The following is a 27,699-nucleotide window of genomic DNA, read 5'->3' on the forward strand; positions in this document are numbered from 1 at the left end:
GGCACCATACATAACACTGTTGCTGGTGAATTATATTGACATTACTCTCACATCATGTACAACACAAAGTAAAAGAATTAAATGAAAACCCATAGATACTGAACTAGAAATTGCTTGTTGGTGTAATGTCTGTACAGTTGATAAGAATGTCTTTTCAATTTTAGTAATCCTGCTGCAGGAATCTATAGCTTTTTCTAAGGAGTTGACATTTTCTGAAGTAAGTTACAGAAAGAAGATAGACATGTATACTATATGTTTGTTTTGGCTTTGTTCGGGAGATACTAGGCTAGTTGTATTTTGCAGTTAATTTTTTAGGTTACTGGTTTAACTACAATATTTTAGGATGATATTACGGCTTTGGGTAAGTTAGTGTGAATTCTATAGTTCTTTGAAACGATTGCATCTCCAACTGGAATAGTTACTGATTATTTCTGATGTTTTACACAAATCTGCTTTTATGACAGCTATTGGAGGAATTGGTGACTCTTATGGATAGCCTGTCAGTCTGGTACTCTGCTGGCCCAGAAGCAGCCTGGTTTTCACAGGTGCAAGTCCAGTTGCTCCTTGGATTCATTGCACAAGACAACTTGCAGGTTTGTTCCAAATTCCAATATATTTTAAGTGCATATTTGGTGTAACTGTTTTGGTTCTGGAGGAGCTGCTCATACCAGTGAGAAGAGTGATGGCAGTCTTTTATCCTTCTATATGAAAATGGTAAGCCCCAGTAAAATATTTGCAAATTTACTCTGTGGTCCCATCAATGTGCATATCTTGAATATGTGAATGAGGTAGAGAACAAGCTGTTTGAACATGGAGGTTATGTAGCTTCTAGTAGCAGTAAGATAGCAGTCCTGATTGCAACTTTTCATTTCTTTGTTTGTTAGTGGTTTCAGGTTTGCACAGATTCAGTGCACGTGAATCTTGACTGTTAGGCTGAATGGACAATTGGTATAAAGTTAGCAGAGCTGTGTCTGGAGTAATGAACCTTCAGAAACCCCAGACTTGTTTGTTTAGGCACATACTTATCTTAATGCAGTTATGTGGCTGAGGTTGCAACTGACTCAGGTTGAATTAAGTGATCAGTGCCTGTATGTGATGCCTGCGTGCCCTCAGGCTGCCTGAGATACAAACAGAGTATGTAAATACTTATGTGCTAGAAGATAAGTGCTCCAAATTACTATTTTGAGTTGCTCTCACTTTGCTGTTTGTCTATGTAGGTCTGTGCTATGGCAGCAGCCAAACTGAACACCCTTCTTCAGACCAAAGTAATAGAGAGTCAACCTGAAGCATGCTACCTGTTGGGGAAGCTGGAAGGTATCCTAAGTAGATCAATTGAAGAGAAGACAGAAACATATTCATTTTTGATTCCACTTGTTCGGACGCTGGTATCCAAAATTTATGAACTTCTCTTCATGAATCTGCATCTCCCTTCATTGCCTTCTACCAATGGCAGCCCCTCTTTCTTTGAGGACTTCCAAGAATATTGTCGATCTGATGAATGGAAGGTTTATATTGATAAATATGTAAGTAGTTGACTCTTTTGGTGTCATTCACACTTGTTTTCATCATTAGAGCAGAGCAGTTCATATTCAGAAATCATATGCACTTTGTTTTGATGGGAACAGATTATTCCAAATATGAAACAGTATGAAGAAAACTCATTCAGACATAGTCATGAGCAGATGGCAGTTTATTGGAAGGATTGTTATGAAGCATTTATGGTGAATATGCACAAGAGAGATCGGGAGAGAGGAGAAAGCAAGTTGAAATTTCAGGTAAGGTTTCCGGTAGCTTTTTTGTCTCAGAATTAATGTACCATAAAATGGAGAAGTTGAATTCCAAGATAACCCAATTCAAGTTACTGCTGGCATGTTGGTGGTTCTGTTGAAGATTTTTCTGAGCAGTCTGCCAATATATACGTGTAGAAGATTTAATTCTGTTATTTTTGTTGAAGAGTCTTATCTGTAAGCAGAATTATTTCAGGACAGATCTTCCATAGTACAGCAACCTGGGATTATCCTTAGCTATAAGCTGCTTTTTCCACTTTGATGTATGTTTTGAATTATTAAAACCTGAATTATTAAAACCTCCATTATGATATGATTTAGCGTTGCAAATTCTCTCAAACCTAGGGAACAGTTTAGAACTGTTAGCAGGTCCCATTTATTGTGTGGAAGAACTGTTTCTGAGCTGACCTTTCTGTGTAAGGTTCAGACTCCGTTCAAGAGTTAGAATTAATAATGCTGTAGTTCAGCAGTTAAGTCTTCAAAAATCTCTCTTGTAAGCAATGCCTTACACTTTCAGAAATGTCTACTGCTAAACCACTTCTGTACATTTGTTGTTTGTAAGAACTCCTGCAAGTTACAAAACCGTTCTTTCAGTGCTGGATTTGTTCTTAATGGTCTTTCAGGAGCATTTTGTGGAACCGTTTGGCAGAAAGGCTCGACAGGAAAACCTGCGGTACAACAGTATGCTAAAGCAACTTAATAGTCAACACACAGTTACTCTGAGGCAATGGAGAGCAGCCCAACTTTACTTACTCTCTGAACGTGGTCCTTGGTCTGAAATGTAAGTGAATTTCTTGAATCAAACAGGATGTGATGCTTAAAAGGAATTTGTTCGTGTTGTTTACTTGCTATTTCATATGGCTAGAACCTTTGTCAAATCGACCTGGATAGCCATTCTTGAGATATGAATTTAATATTGAATGTATCCTTAATGATTTCCGCATTTCAATTGTAAACGTAGGAAGTTTGAAGTGTACATCTGAGCTGGTTACCTGGAGTGACAAATGCAAATTTATTATCAATGTTACTCTTAAAAAAAAACATGACAAAAAATAATGAAAACAAACTTCTTGAGATATTCTACTCATCGATGGTTCCTTTGGATGGGGAAAAATAGTCTTAAAAACCTCTAACTTATAATTTTTAATGCATGAAACTAATGTCAACTTAAAATGCTACTTTTTCCCTGCCCTAACTTGTGGGTGAATTCTGTCTAAGACTTTCTGGAACTTGTGGTGTAAACAATTTGCTGTATTTCAGTTGAAAATGAATGCTGCATGCAAAATGTTTTAAGATAACCAGAGCTGCAATATTGACATACTACTGAAATGCAATTTATAGCTTTTATGTTTTGCAGTTTACCAATGTGTAGGTGACTTGAGGATTTTTTTAATATGTATTTCTTTGAAATCACTTTGCTCATAGTTTTTTTTTACCTTCTCTTAACTATTTATATGAATGTTCTTGTTTTCTCAGGAAACAGCATCCTGTTCACTGGAAACTTTCAAATGTTGAAAATTTTTCACGTATGAGACTAAAACTGGTGCAGAATTACAACTTCAACTCTCATCAGGATGCTAGTGACCTGAGAGACAATTTAGGTAGTGTTGTTATACTTAATAGTTTACTTGGAGTCTGTGACTTTCTCTGATATGTCTCTGTTTTTAACAATCAGTGTGTTACAGAAAGTTAAATCATATTTTTGTTATTCCCTCTATGGTAATAATGTTTAACATAGGAGTGATGCTTTGACCTGAAGCAGCTTCTTTTCCATATGGGAAGAATTTCCTCTTGTTTATTGAAGTGTGTATTTTTGGAGGAAAAATAGTTCAAGAGCTCCTTTGTTTTATAATAAGCAGTTGCATATTTTTCTTGGATCCTGTAAACCCAGATTAACTAAAAACAACAAGAAAAACCCCCACCAATGTGCATCACTATGAAACCTGCATGCTGTAAGAGCATCTGGCAAAACACTATGGAATATCTTAATGGAGATGTCTGCATTAGAATACAGTTTTGAAGTTTTTCTGTCTTCTTCATATAGTTATGTGAATTTTATTTCTGTATATGCAGGCAATTTAAATACATACATAAATAGGATTGTAGAATCCTTAGAGTTGGAAGGGACTGTTAAAGGTCATCTAGTGCAACTCCCCTGCGATGAAGAGGGACACCCATAATTAGATGAGGGTGTCCAGGGCCTGATCCAGCCTTGCCTTGAAAGTCTCCAGGACTGGAGCATCTACCACATCTCTGGGCAGCCTGTTCTAGTGCCTCACCACCCTCTTGTTGTAATGTTCCTTAATCATTTTGATGTACTGTGAATACCAGTCAAATTTCATTATTTTCTGAATTGTACTGTTACCAATTGACGTATACTTGAATGCAATTCATGGAGCATTTTTAAAATGTTCTGCTTGCCCTCTGGAGTTTGAATTGAAAGAGTTTGAATTGAAGAAGTTGCTTCTTAATTAAGATAGCATTCAACAGTAGAAGATCCACTCAGTAGTTTAACTTTTTAAAAATGGATTAGCAAAAAATTTTGAGCTGTTATACCTGTTACAATAGGTGTGTACCAGACACAACCCTCTAGTGAGTCTCTGCTTCTGGAGGTGGTAAAGCAGGTGAAAGTGAGTGACTTGGAAGATGATGTGCTTGAACTGCCAGAAGAAGACACAGCAACCAGTTCCAATATGTAAGTGCAACAGCAATGAGCTGCTGAAATTCATTTATGTAATTTGTATGTGGGAAGGAGTAAGGAATCAACTTCAAGAATTGATTAGCATGCAAAACTTTCCTCTTTGTTTGTCTGTCCTTAATAGTTCAATCCAGGGTTTTGTAGTAATTTGTGCAGCAGAAAAGCTGTCGTTAGATTTTTCATTATAAACAATGATGCATAAAGAGCATCAGGGAAAAGGAAGTCTGAGTATTAAGCACAGAACATTTGTGAAGTTACGTGAGTGATTTGCTGTTCTCAGTTGGTCTGAGATTGCAGGGTTGTTGAGGCTTCCCACTGTGCATTTGCTGTAGTTCTCAGGGGATGGTCTAACCTGTGAGTGTGGACCAGTTTGAAACCAACTCTTGTCCAGGGATGGCAGAGCTGTTCGTTATGCTGTCAGCTGCATAGCATGAATATCTAACTAGTGTAATCTAATAGTCTCAGGGGAGAAGACTAGCTGTGCATCCTTCATGGACTTTAGGAGACTCTTCCTCTCAGTTTTTTCTTAATAGAGAGGTGGGGATCTTGATTCCATTCACTCTGGCTACTGTGCGTGTGCCTATGTGTCTATGCTGTTGAAGCCCAGAAGAGGTGCAGGTGTTTCTTAGTGATATTGATGAATTCAATTGTACCTCACAAGCAAATCTTCAGTAACTTTTGAAAGCATCTCTGTAGGCTTAGGATCAACCACTGCTTCAAATATGTCTGAAGTTCACTTTAGTAACAGGAACCAGGGCTTAGCTTTAGGCCAGATTATTCAAGCACCTTCAGTATGAAAGAAATGCAACCCGTTGTTTTTGTACTTCAGAAGAAGTCAAGTTCATTGTGCCTGAAACTGAAATAGCAAGCCCAAAAAACGTTAAGAAATGTTTCATACCAGACTACTAGACATTTTAATGCTAATAGAAGTGGTTTCATATAATCTTGCATGGTGTACTTCCTGTCTTTCAAATTTGATTCTTTTCTAAACTGTACTTTTACCAAATATCTAAGCAACTTTATAACCTACCCAACCCCTAACACATAGTGCTTTTTTGGTAGGGATGAGAAGGATGAACAGAGTCAGAAAGAAAAGCTAATATTGTCTGAAAACTGTGAACTCATTACTATAATTGATGTGATACCTGGCAGACTGGAAGTCACTACTCAGCACCTATATTTCTTTGATGGTAGCATCGAAAAAGACGAGGGTGAGCATGACGAATGGCTTCTTATTTTCAGTGCATTTCAGCATTCTGTTTTTAGTAGAGATTTAGCACTAAACTAATTGTAAAAAGGTAGGGTGTGGATCTGTACTTAATATTGTTCCTGGAGGTCAGCCTCTGACCAATCCAATTAGAGTAAACAATCTGAAACTATACAAACTGAGCTCTTACAGATTATTTTTATAGAAATAATCAACATAATAAAAATTATTTGCTGACAATGTTGCTAATGAGCATAATGTTATTTCCTCTAATGTATTTCTTAAACTGCACTTCTGTTCTACATGATGTTTCGCTTATGTGCTGATTAAGAATAGTATGTTGTATTTTTTAGTAGGAGGTAATGATTAAGTAACAGTATGTAAAAAATAATGGCTATTTTTTTTACTTAAGGAACGTCAATGAAATGTGCATGGTTAAGCATGAAAACAATGAATTGAAATGTTTGACTGTTGTTGGTAAAATTTGAGAAACTATAGATCAAGGCACTAACCTTTTGAGAATTCTACACAAGTTTCTATTTGAGCCTGATGAAGAAAGCAAAGATGTTTCAGTTCATATTTTTTGTCAACAAATTACATTCATAATGTATTTTGATCAGAAAGCAAAACCAAATTCTTCATCCTATTGTTTATTTCCTGTCTTTTTTTCTCTTTTAGTAGAGCAGATGAGGCTAGTAATGCTTCTAAGCAAAATGTTTCTCCAAACCATGTATTAAAAAATGCTTTTTATGGTTGACTGTGGGGTGCTTGGTACTGCATTATTTGAATAAGGAAAGTTTTTGAAAAGATTTTGATTCCAAATCAGTAATCAAAGTACTCTTCCTAGGAGTTGGTTTTGATTTCAAATGGCACCTTTCTCAAATTCGAGAGATACATCTGCGTCGGTACAACCTGAGGAGGTCAGCTTTGGAGATCTTCCTTACAGATCAAACCAACTACTTCCTCAACTTCAATAAGGAGGTATGTGTTAGCCAAATTTTCTTGTTTAGTGTTATTAGTACAAGTGTCAAGTTTTAGTTCACTGACCTTATCTGTATCTGGTGTCTTTCATGAAACTGGGCACACTAATGGTGAATTATTTGCTAGGCTTAAAGATTATAGGAAGATAAATTGCAGCCTCCAAAAAACTCAGTCTGACATCTGAAAACTGAGTAAAAAAAAGTGAGACTTCCTGTCTCTTTTTAGTGATACAGAGCTGTAATTCAACTAAAATTACATCAGTAGTAATCTGAATGTCTTGAACCTGCTTTGACAGGGGAGTTGGATTCGATCTCTGGAGGTCCCTTCCAACCTCTACGATTCTGTGAAGCTTGCACTCTTAAAAAATATTCTAAGTAAATTAATTACTAATAAAAGAGACACAAAGTTAGAAATATTTGTGTTCTGTGGTTTACGATTAACGAGCTTTTATTTTTCTCCTGAATGTGGAACTAAGATAAATATCAGGACTTAAGGAAAGTTATATACCAGTGAGTCAATTCAAGAATAACAGCTGAAAAACATTTTAAGTAAATATTTGTGTTAGTTTTGTAAGGAAAATAGCGAAAGTTTATTTGAACAGCAGCCTTCCTAGAAGAGTATTTTGTGGAATTTTTGTCACTGCAGCATCGAAAAAAAAGTCACTTCGACGTATATCCTAAAACTGAAGGATGTCGTATCCATGTGTCCAAAGGCTTATACAGCAAGAGACGAGTGCATGTTCCATCTGCTTTGCACTGTAACAGTGAAATTGTGTACTTGTCAGCTTCAATATCTAAAATTTTTATGCTGTTTTTGAACAGGTAAGAAACAAAGTATACAGTCGAATATTGTCACTGCGTTCTCCAAATATTTCTGGGACCCGATCTCCTCAGGAGCTCTTTAAAGCTTCAGGCTTGATGCAGGTATGAAACTTCAGCACAAATAATATTATCCTGCTTCTTGAAGGAGTTTTATACATCCCTGAGTACTGATTTTTATTTATCATTTTCAGATGGCAACTGCCAACTTCTCTACTGCTAGTCTGATGTCTAAACTTCCACAAGCATATTTTTTTAGAATTGCGGTCTTCTGTGTTGAGTCACTGAGTTTATGCCATGTAAATAGTCTGGTGCTGGTGTGATTATTACAAGTGATCCAACAAGAATAGCGAACATGTAGCAGATTTGCTTTTGGTCTGTGGTTTTTTTACATATATTCTCAGTCTTGGTACATGAGCAAATGTTCTCTGCCGTCTTTTCATGATAGGGCTTTCAACAAAGCATGTATGAAGATTGAGCAGGAAGTATAGTTTTAAGGGCATTGGTTTTTTACTTGTAAAAGTAAAATATGGACATCTTGATATTACCCTAAACTTGGATGATTTCTCTAAATACAGTTAATTGATTTTCATTTTCTATCTCGTTATCCTACGATCATAGTCCTCTTTGAGGCAATGATGGAGGGGAAGGCAATTCTTGCATAAGAATTTGAAAAATATTGGGAGTACTTCATTTTTAATTTCTTTTCCCAAGGACATTAGGTATCATTTTGTATATTTGTGGTATATCTGCATATTCTGTACTGAAATGTTTCCATCTTACTACATAAAGCTATTTAATCCTTCTGATCACAGCTCTGTTGGTTGATTGGTTTAAAGTAGAATAATGGAGGAAGGACAAAATATGTTTACATGTTCTTCTACCATTAACCAATGGTAGAAAAATTTATAAGTAAGTTCTGACCTTTGAACTATAATGGATTTCAAAGTTCAGTTCCCAGTTTTTTCAATATCTGTTCACCTGTATTCTTTGTTTCATTTCTATTTTGCTTCCCCTTTTTGTTCTAAGGCTGCTAGCTGTCTGCTGTGTTGCATTTTAAAACAGTACTGGTATCAACCAAGGACATGATTTCAATGAAATACAGCACAATCAATGCATTTCAGTGAAATGTAGCAACTCTGTAAAATGTAGTATAATCATCAAATCAAATGGGAAATGATGATGACTGTGAGAAATGAAATTTGAACATTCGTATCATGCTCATAATCTAGTGCCTTTTACTTGCTGATAGTACCCTCTAGCAGAGAAGAAATACTGATGTGTAACGTGCTTCCATGTTCTTTTTTTTGTCCTTCAGAAATGGGTGAATAGAGAAATATCCAACTTTGACTACCTTATTCAGCTGAACACAATGGCAGGACGAACTTATAATGATCTTGCTCAATATCCTGTGGTAATTAAGTTTTTGCTGAACTTATGTATTTTTTCTGTTTTTTTAAAGATGAATTTAATCTGTTTGATTTCATTACTTTTTTCTTTCCAGTTCCCCTGGATTTTACGAGATTATACATCTGAAGAACTGGATCTGAATAATCCAGCAGTCTTTAGGGATCTATCCAAACCCATTGGAGTGGTAAATGAAAAGAATGCTAAGGCTGTGAAAGAGAAGTATGTATTTGAGCACTTAGTTATTTCTGTCATTTGACACTCTATGATAATAAGTATTTAAAAATACAATAGTGACACTGACACTTTTAAAATCTAACAATTTAATATCCCAGATGCTTTTGCAAAAGTTTGACAGTTTTGTTTCTACTGTATTCAGATTGGTTAGCTCATGCAGCACTGAAAGGACAAAATCTACTGTTGTAAATTGAGATTTTTCTCTGGGGAGATGAAAAGGTCTGTAGAGAGACTCAGTAGTCTAGTAGTTTGAAGAGATATGCTGTCTTGTATCTGTTTCAAGATAAGGAATGTGAAATCATACTGATGAGGAGCTGGATATGTTTCCTGCTTTTTTGTGTGTGTGTAGGTTATCTTTGATATAAAATGTAACTCACTTGCTTCCAGCAGCTCCTTTCTATGTAGGAATGACAAGTATTTACACCTACACAAGTCTGTTTATCCTTCCTTTTTGCTAGTGTGAGGAGTGCTATCACACCAGATGGTACTTGTCAGGCTTCCTGCAAAAACAGTTTTCTTCATGAAATTTGGAACATGGAGAATTTGCTTTGATTGGTGTCTATCCCTGACTATAACAAAACTGATTCTCTAGCAGTACTCAACTGTAATTTTGCTTACTAGCTTTGTGATGCGGAGGAATATATCAAGTGGATGGTGGCATAGTACTGTAGAGTTTGCCAGTAGAAGAAGAAAATAGGCATAAGTGTTAATCTCTGCATCTTGAAATGGTCACACACAAACTGAAATTTTCAGTCTTGCAGGAAATAAATCCTTTCAGTAATATCCAGCTTATTCATGGGTTTACTTTTTTCTCTCTTGTATAAAGTCATGCTAAACAGGGCCAGTCTTGCCCTTTATCCAGTTTCTGATATATTATAACAAATGCATAAGGAAGGGTATAAAGAACAGGTATGCAAAGGACAATCCATCATATCAAAGTCCCTTTTGCTTAGGGACTTTCTGAGCCAAAATGTGTTCTCATGTTTAATAGAACTGGATGTGATTTTCTTTCACAAATTACTGTGATAATTTCTTTTGAGTCCTTCCAGTAAGTATAATCTGTGTGTATATCAGCTACAGTGCTTAGTTGTATTTACAGAAGTTTTTTGTTGCTGTCTTTTGTTTTTGAAGATATGATAATTTTGAGGATCCCCTTGGAGTGATTGACAAATTTCACTATGGGACACACTATTCAAATGCTGCTGGTGTCATGCATTACCTCATTCGGGTAGAACCTTTCACAACTCTTCACATCCAACTTCAAAGTGGCAGGTACATTGTGAGCAAAGAAGCACCAACTTTTTCTTCCATGTCATTTTTTACCAAGGGAGTAATCAATCTGATGTGAATTTTCTGTCCCCCAGGTTTGATTGTGCTGATCGACAGTTCCATTCTATTCCTGCTACCTGGCAAGCACTCATGGATAATCCCAATGATGTCAAGGAACTTATTCCAGAATTTTTCTACTTCCCAGAATTCCTGGAGAACCAAAATGGTAAATAGACTGCTCAGAATATTCTGCATAGAGTACTCCTCTTCTGAGAAGGATTGTTCCAACCATTTATGAATACTCTGGTGTATTTCATCTTTAAGCCTAATAATATACTTGTAGAAATTACTTCATCATGCTGACTTCAAAACTGTTCAGTGAGACCAGTTGCATTGAGCAGTAGTCTAAATGGTTAAAACTCAGAGTGGGAGATTAAGGATGGCTAAAACTATTGTTGTTTGGTTAACAAAAGAACAGATGCTCATTTGAGTATTTAAAATGAAAAAGTTAACAGAATAGAAAAAAGATCAAATAGCTAAAGTTAATAGAGATTAATAAGTATTTGTATTACTAGATTTGTTGAGTGATGGCTTGGACATCCTAAAACTTCACATCTGTTATTTGTTCCAGGCATTGTGTGTATTTTCTTCTTGTTGCTGTTATCTAACAATATCGTGTGAAGTCAGTTGACTTTAGAGCCATGTAAAATTTCAAAATGTATGAAAAAAGAGAAAGGGGAGGGGAACACAAGCTATTTCGGTCATATATAAATTTCAATCATATGTAAAGTTAATTAGAAGGAGAATGTCCTGCATTCTGATGTGAGACTCCTAGATAGTCTTGTTCAAATTTCTTGCCCAGGGGAGTTTTATATCTCCTAATAGGCAGTTTGAAAGTAGATTTACATGTTTGTGCTGCTGATAATTTGGTCTGGTAGCTATAGTTACTAGAGTTCTAAGTTATTAAAATTTGTAACACCGAAGTCAAGTGTTTAAAAATTAAATATTTAGGGCTGCTGTTATGAAATTTAAGAATTAAAGTCTTAGAATTTAAGACTTGAAGCCCTTGATTCTAGAATAACTTAAACCTATTAGTTATTAGTTCATACTTATGAATAATCTTATTGAAATGTTTTGAAGTTTTAGTCCTAATAGAGCAAATGAAAGTATGTTTTTCTGATATGAGTGTAAATGACTAATGCTTCTTTTGAGACTGGAAGTATTTTGTAGTAACTCTTAATTCTCCAAAATTCTCACTAGGCTTTAACTTGGGTCAGCTTCAGATATCCAAAGAAGCAGTAAATGATGTTGTTCTTCCCAAGTGGGCCCATTCCCCAGAAGACTTCATTTATAAACATAGGAAGGCTCTGGTAAGATGATAGTTACGCACGAAATAATTATAATGAAAGAATTTTCACTTAACAGCCTTGTGCATGTAAATGCTTGAATGAAAAAAGGAAAGATCCTAAGGATGCTGATGATTTGGATGTTGCCTCCTTAGGAGATATAATGCAGAATTAAATGATTTGGGGTGATAAGCTTCCTCTTGAATTTTAATAATTATAGAGACTAGCAGCTTAACTTCCCTTTCACATCTCCATTTCAACAGTCTAGATGTATTGCTTTGTATTACATTTCCCTCTTACCTGGTAGTTGGTCCTTACTCCATATTCTATGCTTCTGCCCCATACATTAGTGTACACTTAATTTGTGCATATGCCTATTTTAGGAATTTCTTTCACAGAAATCAGTAAATATTTCAAGGAACAACATTCTTATTATTGAGTGTTTTTTCCTCTAGGAATCAGAGTATGTTTCTGCTCATCTTCATGAATGGATAGATTTGATTTTTGGCTACAAGCAGAGGGGACCAGCTGCAGTGGAGGCACTCAATGTGTTCTATTATTGTACTTACGAAGGTACAAAGCAGTATACTTTCCTGTCATTGTTATCAGAACTGTGGGTTTTCAGTATTAACTAGAAGCACTTGATTTGTGATCATGCCATGAGGTAACATATAGTAAAGCAAGAGAATTATGAAATGTGGAAGCATAACTTGTATTTGTCAGAATACAGTTTGTTCACTTGCCTAAAAGCATTCATAGGAAGAGATTTCTCATGGTTTAGGAGTTGAGGCAAATTGAGTAAAAAATATTGTGAATTAATATTAATCTACTGAAGGTGAATTTTGGGTGGCTTTTGTGTGTAACACTGCATGCATGAAGTACATTAAATCCATTTGACAAGTCAAAAAATCTGCATTTCTCATACTGACAACTCCAAAGAATGGTGTTTTCAGGTTGTATTTTATATGAATGAATGCATAGTTTGGAGGCTTTCCTGTGGGAAAGGGTGATAATGCTGCAATGAATTTGTTTCATTTCTTTGCTAATCTTTTCTATATAAACGGTTTGATTTCTATTCTTTTTTTCTGCCCTTCTTTCTGGCTGCGATCCAGGGGCTGTGGATTTGGATGCTTTAACAGATGAGAAGGAAAGGAAAGCTTTAGAAGGGATGATAAACAATTTTGGACAAACTCCCTGTCAGCTGTTGAAGGTAATGCTCTTTTCATTCTCAGTCAGACCTTTGGTTAAATTCAACTGAGTTAGAGAACTTGTGAAAAATAAGTCTTCCACATTAACATTTCTAGGGGTCATTGTGAAGGAAATTTAACATAGCATTTTCAAAAGAAGTTCATTTTCTTTCTGAAATAAGTTGAGTGCCTCATATGACTTCAACAATTTGGTAAGTGTCTAATTTGACTGTCTGATTTGATGCTTTTTCAAATCTTGTCTTCCAGGAGCCCCATCCTCAGAGGTTGTCAGCAGAAGAGGTAGTGCAAAGACTAACTAGAAGTGATACCTCTACTCTGAATCTCTTCCAACACCTCACTGAACTGAAGTCATTCTTCATAGAGGTAGATGCATTTTTTGGAGCTGTTTAGTTTGATCTGAGATTTCTGATCTACTTGAAACAAAAAGCCATAAGCCATATAAAGTAGACTTGCTTCCTATTTGAAGAAAATCCTTGAAAGTGCAATTTGTATAAAACAAACAGTATCTTTTTAGTTAGTTTCATAGAAGTTGAATCCCATAAATCTATATCTGATGGACATGAATTTGAGTCTTGTTTGGGTATTAAGTTAATAACTAAATCATGAAAGTTAAGAACAACACTGGTGGTACCTGAGGATTCACTAGGTTTGATGAACAAACTCACTGTTACAGGACAACTAGGGTTTTATGCCCTGGTACTTGTGATGCTGTATACCTGTATGAACTGAGTATGTGAATGTCAATGCCCAACTGTACTTTACAGGTCTGGTTTTGATTAGAGGATTTAGGTCTTAACTCTTCACAGATTCTACACTTGATCTTTACCTCTTGTGTATAATCAAATCAAAACTGTGTCCTTTCTCTTAGGGAATCAGTGATGGTGTTCCCATCGTCAAAGCTGTTGTCCCCAGGAATCAGTCACGTTCCTTTATGTCTCAGGGAAGCCCAGAGATATTGGTAAGTTGTGTGTGCCAATATTGATCTTGGAGAGTGCCAGCAGTCATAATAAATAGGTACAAATGTGCTGCTTTGCCTTTTTTTATTTTATGTAAGTTCTAATACCAGGAGAAAAGTCTCTGGGTTTCATCAATTTTTCTAACTTTCTTAGGTAACAGCAAGTCTGAATTGCATTATTGGAACCCATGGTTGGCTGCCTTATGATAAAAACATCTCCAACTATTTTACATTCATCAAAGATACTACAGTGACAAATCCCAAGTAAGCAAATGATGAGGACATACAGATGAACGCATCTATAGTAATAAAATAGAGTAATTGTTTGACAATAAATGGACTGTATTTTCTTTGGCTGAATTTTTAGCTAGGTTTGCATCTTCTAGTGCTTAATATTACCTTTCTAGTAAAGAGTCCTGTAAGTGATATTTCATCGCTCTTCATTTTTAGAGCTACTTCTCATTCTATTTTTCTAGTTAATTATTATAAAACATCATCTTGGAATTTGAGATGAACTTCATACAGTCTTAAAATACAGAAAAGTTGTAAGTGGTCATTTTTCCTGATTTTTGAGAAGATTCCTCTTTTACTTTCAAATTACATTATTTACTAGGGTAATTAGTTATTTGTACAGAACTATAAATTGCATGATTTAATCTGGTTTCCACTCATGGCACTGACAGTTTTGCTGTGGATATCAAGGGGGCAGAATTTCATCATTTATTTATAGCCTCTTCTACAGCATTTCTTTTAAGGATACAAGAATTAAAAAAGATTTGAACCAAATTCACTTTTAATTGTTTACCATTTGCTTACAGAACACAGCGCAACATGAGTGGTCCTTTTGCACCAGGACTGGAGATCACTTCTAAGTTGTTTGCAGTATCTCATGATGCAAAACTCCTCTTTAGTGGAGGACACTGGGACAACAGCATCAGAGTGACATCTCTTACAAAAGGCAAGCTGATTGGACAGCACATCAGGCACATGGGTTAGTAATTCTTTACATTGTGAAATGAAAGGCTTTATGTATTGTATCTTGATGTTTGTATTTTTGAAAGAGTTAAAGCCAATGCACCTAAACTGGCAGGTGCAGCAATCATAATAGAATGGCAGTGTAAGAACAGATTATTACCTGGACTGTGATTATATGTAAATAGTTGAGTATGCCTTTTTAGTTGCTGTAGTAATTCAATGTAGTTTCAAAATAAAGCTTGACTACTACTGTTAGGGAACAAAGGTGATAAAGTCACATTAGTACACCTGATTGTATAATGGCTTCACTGGTTGATACAGCCTCATCAGTCATTAGCACAGTAGAATGCTTCATGTTGACTGTAAATGAGGCTACACTGTAGACAGTCTGCATGCTCACCATCACACAGTGGTGAAATTACAATTAAACTACATCAAATTCTTGTTATTTCTCCTTCATCTAGATATTGTGACCTGCTTGGCAATAGATTATTGTGGAATTCATTTAATTTCTGGATCCAGAGACACAACCTGTATGATATGGCAAATAGTTCAGCAGGTATGTTATTTAGGCTTACTCTGAAATGCAGTTTCTGAATCCTTTTGTTTCATTGTCTTGCTGTGATGGTTCATTGACTTACCTTCTTTTATGTTTAACAGTTTAACAGCTTTAACAGTTGCATTTTAGCATTGCATTTCCTCTGTGGAAAGTTCTGGTGACTTAAATCAGGAATTAGCTAAGATGGACTAGTCTGTTTAACTAGTTTTACATTACTCTGGCATTTCAGAATTCTTTAATGCTTTCACACTGCAAAAGTGTACTTAAAAGTGTGATGTTATTTCCATTGTGGCAGTCATATTCTGCATGCTGCCACTTCTCTTCTGCTCCACATTGTTGCCATCTTTCCCAACTCTTTATTCTGACACTTGTTCTGCAATTCATGTGTAATTGAGAATTTCAGGACTTGGTGTTGGCGGTCAGATTTCTCTCACATTAGCTATAATGGAGATTCTGCAGAACTGTAACTTTGCTGTAAGCACAGATCTTGCTTGAGAACTGGTCTGACCAAGTCTTTATATGCTGACAGTATACTTGCTGGATCAAAAGTACTAAATCATCTTGACACTCTGCAGTCGTGGGCAAATAATACACTATTTTTAGTGATCATTATTGCAAAATTTCCACTGTATATCATACTAGTGGCAGTTACTTAGAAGTTTTATTTCCTCTTTTTCCCTAGAAAATCAGAGTTAATTTAGTTTTTAAGCAAAATAGGTATCATTTTCCTTGACCTTGTCTATGAAGGCAAGGCTTCGTTCCAGGTTAAAATATTAAGAATTGAATAAGCTCAGATAACAAAGTAGTGAGTGGGTGAACAAATGAATCCTGTTTGGAGTGCTCACTGTGGTCCTTGCACACCTGGTCATCTGAAGGAATGAGAAGAAATTGTCTTTCTCCTCTACTTAATACTTGTATGTTCATTCATTTCTTGATTTCACTAAATAGGGCTGTTGATGTAAAAGGTAATAAATTGAAATGGGTGAGTTGTTCCTTTGGTTTTGGCCTGTGTCAAATATACACCTCTCACAGCTAACACTGAAGGTACCAGAAACTTACTTTTGTTTATCCTTCAGCTGCAAGAGAATGTCATTGCACTTTTTGTTACTCTCAGGGAGGAGTGCCTGTAGGCCTGACACCTAAGCCGTTACAGATCCTTTACGGGCATACTGATGAAGTTACAAGTGTTGGCATCAGCACTGAGCTGGACATGGCAGTGTCAGGATCCAGGGTAAGCATCTTCATACTTTCCCTTCTTTGCCACCTCTCCAGTCGAAGCTTACAGTGTGTTTGATGTTAAGAACAATAACAAAAATGTTATTTTACATTCTTCAACCTTGTGTGACAAAAAGATATGCTATCTCCTTTGCTGTTTAAGTCAACTGTATCAAAAGAGACTCTACATAGCATAGACCTCAGCTACTGTGTCAAGCGAGTTTGCACTGATGAGCTTGAGAGCCTGTGAACTTATTTGGAGTACTTAAATTTCTCACAGAAACAATTCTGCAAGAGCTTGTTCCCTGTTTGCCTAATCCCAAAGGCTCTTTGCAGCTTCCTTGTACTCTGCCTTCCTGTACTGTACTGGCTGACTGCTGAGCTCCAACTGCCTAATGTGAATAATGCCTACTCAAAAATGTGTCTTGTAAAAATGGCTGATTTGTTGTCTATCTTTCTCCTATTGTTCTGCTTGAATTTGTTTTTTCATATGCCATTACTATGCAGCCTTGAGGGGAAGGATTCTTCATGCAGAGCCGTTAATGCTCAGAAGTCCTAATCCACAGTTGACTTTAAGGACTTTCAAAATATTTCATTTTTTAGTAAATACTCATTCTATGTGTTGGTGTAACTTACCTCAGAGCTTGCTGCTGAGTAACAGCTTACCTAAATTTGGTCTCTGCAGGATGGGACTGTTATTATCCGCACCATTCGAAAAGGTCAGTACATGCGAACTTTGCGACCACCTTGTGAGAGTTCCCTACTGCTGACTGTTCCCAATCTGGCTGTGTCCTGGGAAGGCCATATTGTTGTCCACACCAGCATAGAAGGGAAGACCACTCTTAAGGTACTTACGAGGCACTTAGGTTCATGGAATATCTGCTTCTTTTGCCAAAAACATCTAATGATAAATGTGCTTGATTTTATTCTCATTTCCTTAACTGTGGCATTTTTGTTCATACTATCTCTTTCCTTTTTATTTTGCTTGTGGATTTTAGTTAAATATGTTGAAAAGATGAATCACAGGCACACCATGCTGCTGTAAGCTTTTTTTTCCAAACACCTGCAGGGAAGATGTCTTAAGAATGCACTAACAAAATTTCCTGGGAGAGCTACTTTCAAGTGCAAAACTAGGGGAAACATGCTCCATTACTCGCAGAAGTAGAGATTTATAAGGGGAGCAATGTGTTTTAGGATGCAAGATGCCCAGGGAATATGCTGATGTGACTTAATTTTGTGTCAGAGGCAGCTATAGTATTCACAGTGTGACTTGTTCTGTCTGAGTAGCTGTGTAGTTGCTCTAACTGTATAACATAGTTTCTGTGAGGATGGGAACTTTCATGGAAGACAAATGTACTATAAACATAGGCGTACTAGTTGCACTGGAATGATGGGGGAGGATGAAACCAAGGCATTGCAAAACTGGAAGAACTTAAGATGATTATGTTAGCTATGTCTTTAATACTTCAAAAATTCATTGTCTTGTCCAGGAAGTTCTCTGTAAAATAGATATGTTCCTTTCTGCTTCCTGATTTGGGGTTGGGGTGAGGATGCTGAAGATAAGAGGGCTCACTTCTTCTTCCTTAAGAAAAATCATCAAAAAACAGGGACCTGTCCATTAAGCCTGTGGATGTTTCCAGATAATTTGAGATTGATTAGATGGATGGGTATGATGTTATGTTATGTCAAGAGTTATGAAGAGTGACTTCAAAAACTTCCATATGGGAGCAGGAATACATACCCTCTGTGATGGATTTATTTGTTTTATTTAGGATAAGAATGCATTACACCTCTATTCTGTCAATGGAAAGCATCTGGGTTCTGAGACTCTGAAGGAAGAAGTGTCAGATATGTGTGTGACTGGCGAGTACATTGTGATGGGCAGCTTACAGGGATTTCTTTCCATACGCGATCTCTACAGGTAATGTACTTCTGAGTTTCTTATTGAGAAGCAAATACAGAGGTTTATTTAGTAATGTGGGCTCTCCTTGTGCTACAGGTATTAAAATTTGTGGGCTTTTCTGTGTATTAAAAAAAAAATTGTTTAAGGAGAACTAAGATAGGAGGATGTGAAAAATTAGGAGTTGTTGTACTAGGTTCCTTTCCCTGCAGACATTTATCACAACCATCAGCCTGGAACTAACAGAATTTAGGAAGAGCTGTGTCTGATACAGGCAAGCAGTGATTGTTCCTGTATTTGGTTTGTCACTGGGAGCTCATCAGCTATGGTGACTCATGTAGTTCTTCTACACTGCTCTTACAGAACTCCATTGCAGAGTGATGTTTGTCACTTAAACAGATGTGGGACTAATATTCCTGTTCTTCCAATGAGAGTATTTTAATTTTCTGTATGACCTTTCTGTGCCACTTGTCATTGGAGTCTGTATTCTGATGTATAAGTTGATCTTTCTGTGGAATTTCGTAATGGTCAAAATTGCAAACTGAATCCTTGAGAAACTGTTTTGTAATACATCCCATGGACCATGATCTCAACTGCAATGTGATGCTTTTTAATATGTAAAAGTATACATATAATTAATGCTCTGTGGTTTCTGTTCATTTCAGCTTGAATCTGAGCATCTCTCCATTAGCCATGCGACTGCCAATTCATTGCATTTCTGTCACCAAAGAGTATAGCCACATCCTTGTTGGCTTGGAGGATGGCAAGTTGATTATCGTTGGTGTTGGCAAGCCAGCAGAGGTAAAGCCCACCATCAAGAACTTTTTCTACCGAACAGTGGGAAGTTCACTTATTTCTGCTTTCCAGTTGAGCAAGAGGTCTCCTCTATGGCAGGGTAAATTTAAAAGCAAGTTTCAGTTTTCGGTGGGGAAGAAATAACTTTTGAGACTGCTCTACTGAATTTTCTCCTTAAGAGTCAAAGATATTTGGGGATCACAGATGGGAAGTTCAGCTGGACTAATTTTCAGACTTTGTCACTGACATCTGAATAAGGAAAGTCATACTAGCTATTCTCTTCTGTATGTGTTAGTGTTGTCTACTTTCTGACGAAATAATTTTCCAAAAGAAAATTGGAAATGAGCAAGCTCCTTTATTTTTCATGGTTTCCATCAGGTGTCTTTTAATATGCACTGACTGACACTGGGGAAAAGATTACTTTTTGTTAAGATTCTCTAATTGTAATGCATAAAGAATCTCTTGTGTAGATTCCCCATATGCTCTGGCTCTATGTGATGAATATAAACTTGTTAGTCCTGCATATGCAATAGCAAAGGCAGAGCATCCATCAAGTAGGTGAACCCAGTTCTTCTTGTGCAAAGCAGATTTTGCTCTAAGTACTTGTCATTTTCAAAGCACTTGAGTTAACCTAAACCTGCCTCTCTTTCTAATTCAATCTTCATTCTGCTGCAGTGTATCTACTTGAAACTGTGATAATCGCTCCTGCATGACCTTCAGTACGTGTCAGAAGAGTTTGTTTTGCTTCTATATTTTATTTGTTAATGCAGAGTGGCTTCGTTTCGTAGTACTGAAAGATGTTTCAGCTAGGAGATGTGCAGTTTAATATTTTAAAAAGGCTTCACAGAATTGATTTAGTTTCAGGAAATAGGGGAAGCTTCCACTGCCTTCCAGCTGGACAGCCTTTTCCTACTGTAGAATTGATTAAAATCAGCTTATGGTGTTGTCAAATGTATGTCGTAACAGTAGTTTTAAAGTCACTGCCAATTCTGTTTCCTATTCCATGGAAAAGACCTTTTGTAGGCTGAAATGTATGCATCTCATTAGACTGAAGGCTTTCAGTTCTTAATCACATTTACTTTTTTGTATCTCCGGAGAAGGTGTGGTTTCAAAGTCTTGGATTCCTTTTGTGAATGTAGAGGCTTTCCAACAGTTGTTTTCAGGATTTTCTGTTAATAACTCAAATGATTTTCAAGCTCAATATCCATGTAAATAGATGATATATATATTTATACATACACACACACATATGAAGAACAAAATTATGTCCTAGATTTTTCTAGTTTTCTATAATGGCAACAACCAGTATATTTGAAGAGTGTGTGTGGTGGGGGATATTTATTTATTTATTTGTAGTTAGGAAGGAATGTATGAATTAGAACTTTTTTCAGAAGATCCTCTGTAGTTCTGGTTTTTGATGGTGATAGGTATGCGTAGGGTAAAGGGAGATATATTCTTTATTGTGGATCAGGTGAAATGACCTTTAGTCTTTCTGCATTGATAGTATCCACTATGAAGTATAATATGTATTTTTAACAATTATATAGCTGTTGGGAAGCTGTAGAACTCTGTGGGATTATCACCTGCTAGCAGCATTGTGCCTTTTATAAAACCCTGCTGCTGTGATGATACAGTTCTTAAGCAAGCTTAATTTGTAGGACTAATGGTCAAAAACTGTTCTCAAGCTTGTGCTGTTAGGGCATGCATCTTATATTATGAAGCATTTCAGCTGATTGATCACTACTGGCCAGTCATAGGACCTGTATTTAAGAAATGTGAATTTCTTACAAATTGCTGGCAGATAGCAGACTCTGGATGCTGGATTAAAATGGGCTCTGGTTGTTATCTTTACTCATTGAATATTCAGTACGAATTATGTCTGGTTTAAATTTTACTCTGAGCATTTCACAGGTGATTTTTGGAGGACTGTAAATTGGAGATCAGATATGCTTGCTTTCCTTCCTTCACTCAGTTATCACTACTCTGCATTATTCCATCACTTAGAGGTGATAATCAAGAATCCATCTTAGTTATCTCTACCTTTTCAATTCTATCACTTTTGTACTCTCTGAAATAAGAGTCCTTTCTGCTAATTTGGTTCTGTTGTGTGAGACATCAACCCCTCTTTCTTCTCATCAAAATACCTAAACTCAACACTAAGCTGTTTAAAGTAGATTCGGAATTAAATAGGAATTACTTGGCAATATCCCTTTAACTGTTCAAAATCAAAGACAACAGGATTTAGTGTGTTGTCTGTTATTTGTTTTTTGTCAGTCCCAAGAATCATTCCTAAGTGTAATTTTTGGTTTGTTTTTAATAACTTTTTTGTTAGTGTAATTTTGTTTATTGGTACATTGTAGTGTCTGCATTTCACCAAAATCAGTGTCTGAAGTTCCTTTTTAATTTATTCGCCTTATCCCTTCCCCTTCCTTTTGTTTCTCTGAATTACTTTTAAACAGATGCGCTCAGGTCAGCTTTCCCGAAAGCTCTGGGGATCAAGCAAACGGCTCAGCCAGATTTCGTCAGGAGAGACTGAATATAACACTCAAGATTCCAAGTGATTGCTGCTTCTACCTTCTCTCATGGAGTCCAGAAACTTATTTTATATTTTGGTCACTTTAAATGTACATCTGTTTTCAGGGGCTTCACTCTCAGTCTGTTGAAGATGAACCTATGGTAGAGGTATAGTAAAAAGCATATGTACTCATGCAAGTTAGCTTGCTTGCATATTTTTCCTTAACCACATTGATTTGGTTACAACAGAATCCCTCTCTAAATAGCTGCTAAAACAGGGTTTCAGGGAAAAAAAAACCAAAAAGCAGCCAAACAAAGGAAAAAAAGGAAATGGGTGCAGAAAACAAAAACACCAGACCTCCACACCCAAGCCTTGCTAATTGAACCTAAAATAAATAGCATTTGATTTAAAACTGGCTCTATTAGCCAGATGCTCCTTGACCACAAGAAAGATACTTGGCAGTGCTTTGAGAGCACTAATTTCCCATCAGTGAATTAAAACTGTTATAGTGGTACTATTCAAAACTGGTATAGTTGACAATTATGATTTTTTTCACTGTCTTTAGATTAATGAATAACTTATTGTGATTTGTTTCTGTAAATGGCCATTGCTGTCATCTTTTATGTAGTTCCAGTTTTAGGCTGTTTGTAAGGAGCATCTGTGTTGTACTACTTGATTATGAAAAATTCTTAAGTACAGACATGAGTAACTTCAAAGGATTTGAAGGTGGTGGATGAGCTGAAGGAGGTAGGAAAACTTGCTGCTAAAAATTATTTATATTTTTAAGTAGACTAAAACACTTAGGAATCCCATAATATAGTTAATATCTTGAAGAAATATGGAGGAGTAATTGCATATCCATGTCAGTTAAAGATCAGTCTTTAATAGTAAGGCAACTCCTGCAAAGAAAGAACAAATTCCATTGCAAAATCATTTAAACAACATTACAGCACAAATTAATTAAATAGCACCTGTTTTTTTTCTTGGCATAGTATTCACCAAAGCACTTGCTGGCTGTATTTTTTTTCTGTTAAGCAGGGAAATAGTGTATCTGTTTTCAAGATGTGTTTAATAGTGGTGAGAAGAAAATATCAGATCTGTACGTGCTCATTAGACAACAGAACAGTTTTCAATTAGATGCTATATTTTCGAAAAGCCATTACTGAATGTTTCCTTTGTTAAGCAATATATGATAATAGATGAGTGTTTTCCTATCATTCTGGCCTTTTTTATAATATTAATAATTTAAATTATAATCCCCATCCTGTTAAAAGCCTGGTGCTGAGGGAAAAATAAGATTTTTTTTGACTGGCATGAAAAGGTATGTGTGTATATGTGTCTGTGTATATATGTATATACGTGTATGTATGTCTATTAAAAAGAGAATATCATTCCTCTTGCATCTTTCTGATGCAAGTGGAGTACAGATAAAAGGCAGAGTTAGAAGTGGTTGTTTGATAAGATTCCCTTCTGGTTACCATTCTCTTCCCTCTGCCATCACCTTTTTGTTATTTCTATTTATTTATGGAAATGAATGTGCGATGTACCTCCTATAAAGATTATCAGATATATATTCCCTATGACTGGGGACCCGATGAGCTACCTGAGGAACTCCATTATGTATAATCTCATTTCATTAACTTTTGGCACAATATTTATTATCTTTATTTCTATATGGTTAATCCCTGCTCCTGGAAAAAGATAATTTTTAGAAGTTCAGTTAGTTTCACTAAAACTGTATTTGCTTCCTCAATGTCTTTACTTAAAAAAAAAAAAGAAAAAAAAAAGAAAAAAAAATTTCTCTTGTGGGGATTCCCCATGTTCTGAGGAAACTTTTTGCTTAACTTTAGAGGAAATAAATCAGACTAGTGAGAAAATGGGTCTATCCATAGTTGCAATATTCTAATTAATCACTGTGACAGACTGGATTGTCTAGAAGGTTCAGAGAAAATAAGAGTAATTTCTGAGTCACTTGCCAAGAGAGCATTAAATTTCTGAAAGTGAAGTGGTTCATTTTTTTCAGACTCCATACGTTCAAAGTGAGAACTGTTTTTGTCAATTGCCTATCCAGGAGGAAGAATAAAGTGATTCTGGAAGTATAAAGTGTGCACATAAGAATGTGAAGTAAGCTTGTCCGTTATGATTTCATGAAGAAGGGATTTCAGGGGAGATCTTTAGAGAGTAGTTTGGGGAAGTTAAGAACTCACTCACTTGGGGCATTACACTGGTTTTTATAAGTGTGCATATATGTTCTGTTTAAATGCATATATGAAATTAAGGGTATGCTTGTGGAGGAAGGGAGAGGCAATAACATTTCAAGTTAGCAGAATCAAGTAGAGAAAAAGGAAATGGTTCTTTCATATTGTTTGTGAAGAGAATCTTTATCACTTGCTCAGAGGTTCACATAAAGGTTTGAAAAATGTCTTATTGTGTTTAGGTTATATTTATACAAGAAATTAATTTTAATAATTTAATATTCAAGAATAGTGATACAGTGTGTTAGCTTATGTAACGTGTAATGTAGTTGCAGTAATTGGGGATGAGAGGACTTCTGGTGAGGAGCTTTGACATTTGAATACCATCATTTCAGGTCATTGTGAGCATTAGGTGATCTTCAGTAATATCTGGGTCAGGTTGAACTGCGGACAGTTTTGGAGTAGATTTGATAACAGCTTGTGCTCCACACAAGACAGCAGAATGAGAAAAGGTGAGCTCTGAGCTACTTCATGTTCTATGCAGAATAGCAATGTACGTTACCTTTTCATCATCACACGATCCTACAGGATGAGGGGTGTATACCACCACGCAGTCAATATTCTTGCCAGACCTGCTGGAAAGTCCCCAGGGGTTCTAAAGTCTGCACTTTGCCTTTATGTAAAACCAGCTTTAAATAAAAGGTATAGATAGAAGTAAGTTTGAGCAGTAGGTGGCATTTTGCTTCATTTCTTTGTATGTCTTTCAAGTAGAAAATCTTTTTATTTCTGTCAGCTGGTCAGGCTAATTGAATTGCAGTCTATTATTGCAGTACGGAGTCTATGACTTCCTTTTACTTTCCTCAAGCCAAGCAGAGCACATTGTTTTTCATGTTGAATGAGACATTTGTGAAATTAGATTTAAGCATAAAAAAGTAAAGCCGTGAGACAAACCGTTCTGATTAGGAATTGGGAATAAGCAGTGCACAGTTACTTTGTAACACTGCATTTGTCTAGACCTTCTTGTTGGTACCTCCTTTCATTTCATTTTTGGAACATCCTTAATGATGTTTATCAAAGCTAAAGATATGCTTCTGAAGCCGAGTAAGGAAGTGTGTAAATATTAAAAAAAAAAAAAAAAAAAACCTGAAAACTTGCTTTTGATATTTGTATATAAATTAGATTGAGCAGTTAGCAGTATTGAATAAATTCTTCCTAGCATTTGAAATTCCATACCAAAAGATGATATTTAGAAGACACTTCTCCTTTACTTCAAGTAAAACGTTTGTTAGATTTCTCAGTTTGCTACTAATTCTTGATACTATTTCTAGTATTTTATCTATAGTGAAGAATCTTGTCTAGCCTTCGCAGTTTTTATACTATACCAGCATTCAGAAAGTGAAATGTTTGCAGTTCAAGTTAGCATCAGACTTACATGAATTATACCATATCAATATACTTATCTACTACTCTGTCATAGACTATCTAGAAACTGTACCTTCTATCATCCATATACCTTACCAACACCAGCACAAAATGATAATCTGTCTTAAATTAACTGCATTTTTCTTGCGTATAAATATATAGCCTAATACCCTAAGGCCCTGATCTAATAAATACTGCTAGATAAAAACACTGTAGGGTCACATTTAATTTGGTGGGAATTTAAGCATGTACTTCTGTGCTTTTGCAAATGGGCTCTTTATGCCTTTTGGTTTAAAACCTATGTAGTATTTGGTGATAAATGTGACACTTAGTAATCAGTTGCCTATGAAGTTTCTGCTAAGGAGTGACTTAAGCTGTGCAAATGTATACACTCTAGTTACTAGTTATTAGTTATATATTACCAAAATCTCCATAAAGCATTATGGATAGTTGAAGACAGTGGTTCTTAAATGAGATATACCACAAAGTGCTACACTTCTGCAGACTTTTTGTTTTCATTCACTGAACTTGATCATTGTTTTTGTGAATGGTCAGTCAAATTTGGTGCTGTAATAGGTAACAGCACAGCAACTACAATGAAGCTAATGAAGAGACTTTAATACAACAGATTGTATTAACTTGCATTGCTTTAAAATTGTGCATGTTTGTTTGGCAAGTCTAAGCAGATGCAGGCAGTGACACAAGAGGTACGTCTTCCTTTTGGGGAGAGAAAAATTTTGTGCAATCTCATGTATGTAGGTTCGTTATATACCAATGCCAGACTCAACCAAAGTGTTTGGAAGATGCCTTTCTTTCCATCCCAGGGAACAAATTTCTTGTTATTAATAATAGCCAGCTTCTACAGTTAAAACACTGTCTCCTCCTTCAGCACTATAGTTATCAGAATACAGAAAGGCCTCTGAGTGGCAGCATAGCATCATTTGCAGTTTACTTTTCAGTCAACTGCATTATTCATTTTACTGAAGTCTTGAACACTCTACAGGTGTTTGTACTGTTTAATCAAAGACAGTCTCATTTAGTTTTTGCTCACCTTTTTGTTGTGCATCACTGGAAGAATACTGATTTATTTTTTTTGTTACTGTTTACCAAAATGACTGAAATAGAGTTCCTCCAGTTGTGTATGCTTTCTGTTTTCATTTGATGGATTTGGGTAACTTGGAAAGTAATTCCAGAGCTTGGGTCTGTGACTAGGTTCTTTGCAGAGACTGTTGTAACTAATTTCTTGTCCCCAAAGCATGATTGTCAGTGCAGATTATGGTTTAATGCTGCTAAGGTGTTTGGAGATTGAAAGACAAAACATCTAGCCATATGTATCATAAATTTAAATGAAGCTAGAAACCATTTATTGATTTAATTTCCTATCCAGTCAGCATTTTCTCTTGAGGGAGACATTTTTTTGCTTTGTAGTAACTATTTTAAACTTAAGTGTGTACCTGGTAATACTGCTTTAGTTGTTGCAGCTGTGATCTATTAAAGAAAGCCATGAGGAGGAAAAAAAACAACAAAAAAACAAGGAAAATTTGCTACGTGTCCTGATCCAACCTTTATCTATGCAGGCACCTCTTAATCCAAGATTAGACAAACGCTGCTTTTAGACTTACCTCTCATTGGTTAGTCTTCTGTTGGAAGTTTTGCTGCTACTCAAAGTTTCCTTGATGAAATTCAGTAAGAAATTATTTGATATGCTTCAGCATTTGTTTAAATTAATAAAGCTAAAAGGCAGTGCAAAGGCCTTACTTAGAGCAACGGTTAATCATATCTAATCATATCTTTTGACTCTTACACATTGTGCAATTGTGATTACAACTGAATTTTTAAATGCCAAAAAATGCCTTTTTTAAAAAAAAAAGTTAAATGTTAGGTCTGAGGAGTATTAAATGTGTACTTTTGAAAATGAGCCTTCAAGCACTGTAACAAACTTGCTGTTAGTCTTCTGTGCAATATCTCTTTCCCTTCTGGGTGCTTTAAGTGTATACTGTATGTCTTATTTTGGTATGATCAATATGTTTTGAGAGTGTGTATATTAGCTAACGATGGAATTTTTTTCTGTACAGCATGGTGGAAGATGTTTTAAAATTTTGCACTTTTCTAGGATTTGTGAGTTTGTAACCTAACAATTTTTAACATGCACAATTTTGTACATAATTAGCACTGTATATATTTAAAATGAGTATGAAGCCAATAAAAAT

The 27,699-nt window shown here is 35.9% G+C and overlaps 1 protein-coding gene across 6 annotated transcripts in view; it reads left to right on the forward strand.

Moving 5' to 3' along the window:
• Nucleotides 1-27,599, forward strand: part of NBEAL1 (neurobeachin like 1) — an 80,393-nt gene extending 52,794 nt beyond the window's left edge. For 4 of the 6 annotated variants that reach the window (XM_090144122.1, XM_090144120.1, XM_090144121.1 and 1 more), the window contains 26 exons: nucleotides 465-593; nucleotides 1,218-1,523; nucleotides 1,626-1,775; nucleotides 2,411-2,568; nucleotides 3,264-3,388; nucleotides 4,356-4,482; nucleotides 5,548-5,696; nucleotides 6,540-6,673; nucleotides 7,495-7,596; nucleotides 8,810-8,905; nucleotides 8,996-9,120; nucleotides 10,267-10,407; nucleotides 10,500-10,630; nucleotides 11,665-11,774; nucleotides 12,206-12,323; nucleotides 12,863-12,960; nucleotides 13,205-13,321; nucleotides 13,827-13,916; nucleotides 14,068-14,177; nucleotides 14,732-14,904; nucleotides 15,353-15,447; nucleotides 16,562-16,678; nucleotides 17,348-17,509; nucleotides 18,435-18,583; nucleotides 19,228-19,457; nucleotides 21,817-27,599. In XM_090144122.1, coding sequence (XP_090000248.1) covers nucleotides 465-593; nucleotides 1,218-1,523; nucleotides 1,626-1,775; nucleotides 2,411-2,568; nucleotides 3,264-3,388; nucleotides 4,356-4,482; nucleotides 5,548-5,696; nucleotides 6,540-6,673; nucleotides 7,495-7,596; nucleotides 8,810-8,905; nucleotides 8,996-9,120; nucleotides 10,267-10,407; nucleotides 10,500-10,630; nucleotides 11,665-11,774; nucleotides 12,206-12,323; nucleotides 12,863-12,960; nucleotides 13,205-13,321; nucleotides 13,827-13,916; nucleotides 14,068-14,177; nucleotides 14,732-14,904; nucleotides 15,353-15,447; nucleotides 16,562-16,678; nucleotides 17,348-17,509; nucleotides 18,435-18,583; nucleotides 19,228-19,457; nucleotides 21,817-21,893 — 3,519 coding nt within the window. In that variant the 3' untranslated portion in view covers nucleotides 21,894-27,599. The remainder of the gene's footprint in view (nucleotides 1-464; nucleotides 594-1,217; nucleotides 1,524-1,625; nucleotides 1,776-2,410; nucleotides 2,569-3,263; nucleotides 3,389-4,355; nucleotides 4,483-5,547; nucleotides 5,697-6,539; nucleotides 6,674-7,494; nucleotides 7,597-8,809; nucleotides 8,906-8,995; nucleotides 9,121-10,266; nucleotides 10,408-10,499; nucleotides 10,631-11,664; nucleotides 11,775-12,205; nucleotides 12,324-12,862; nucleotides 12,961-13,204; nucleotides 13,322-13,826; nucleotides 13,917-14,067; nucleotides 14,178-14,731; nucleotides 14,905-15,352; nucleotides 15,448-16,561; nucleotides 16,679-17,347; nucleotides 17,510-18,434; nucleotides 18,584-19,227; nucleotides 19,458-21,816) is intronic. The other 2 variants (XM_090144123.1, XM_031601298.2) reach the window with 1 other exon arrangement.
• Nucleotides 27,600-27,699: the final 100 nt, after the last annotated feature.

Source organism: Phasianus colchicus, chromosome 7 (assembly GCF_987193195.1).
Source record: "Phasianus colchicus chromosome 7, bPhaCol1.hap1.1, whole genome shotgun sequence".
NCBI classification, from domain to species: domain Eukaryota; kingdom Metazoa; phylum Chordata; class Aves; order Galliformes; family Phasianidae; genus Phasianus; species Phasianus colchicus.